Source organism: Penaeus japonicus, unplaced genomic scaffold, assembly GCF_977035675.1.
Source record: "Penaeus japonicus unplaced genomic scaffold, GWHDUDI00000001_assembly GWHDUDI00000026, whole genome shotgun sequence".
Lineage (NCBI taxonomy): Eukaryota > Metazoa > Arthropoda > Malacostraca > Decapoda > Penaeidae > Penaeus > Penaeus japonicus.
In genome coordinates, this window is record NW_028234428.1 from 9,365,760 (window position 1) to 9,366,243 (window position 484).

The 484-nt window shown below is 42.8% G+C and overlaps 1 protein-coding gene across 1 annotated transcript in view; it reads left to right on the top strand.

Annotated features, from left to right (window-relative positions):
* Positions 1-484, top strand: part of Bili (FERM domain-containing protein 8 Bili) — a 51,233-nt gene continuing 50,749 nt past the window's right edge. The window contains exon 1 of the mRNA XM_086551960.1: positions 1-318. Within this exon, the coding sequence (XP_086408086.1) occupies positions 295-318 (24 nt within the window). The 5' untranslated portion in view covers positions 1-294. The remainder of the gene's footprint in view (positions 319-484) is intronic.

The window sequence follows — 484 nt, forward strand, 5'->3', positions numbered from 1 at the left end:
CGAACGAAACCAATTCCACGAGAACAAAATATCGATTCGAAGGCTCAGAGGAACACACAGGTCCTCCTCCTGAGAGAGAGAGAAAAAACGAGAAGAGCCAGCAAGCGGAATCTAGCAGCTGAGTTCAGTGTATTGATTGAACATATCTGGCAGGCGCAACCCGCTCCAATAACAACAGTCTTAGTTGCCCATTCATGAAATACCGATTGGTGTGGGGTCTCGCAGGGAAAAAGGCAAGAATGTATCATTAATTAGGCTTGAAAGAAAGCCTCATGTCGAGCCTTCAGCAGAGGAATGGCCCATACAGCCAAATATAAGGTAAGTTGAAGTGTTAACCCCATAACACAAGGTGAACTCTGGGTGTTTTTACCTCCCGAGTCTACTGATCTCATTTTGCTTATTGTTTTTGTTCATCCATATATCATGCATTTGCTTTAAAAACAAAACAAATAAAAAACAAGAACACTGGCTCGTGGAAGGGAAA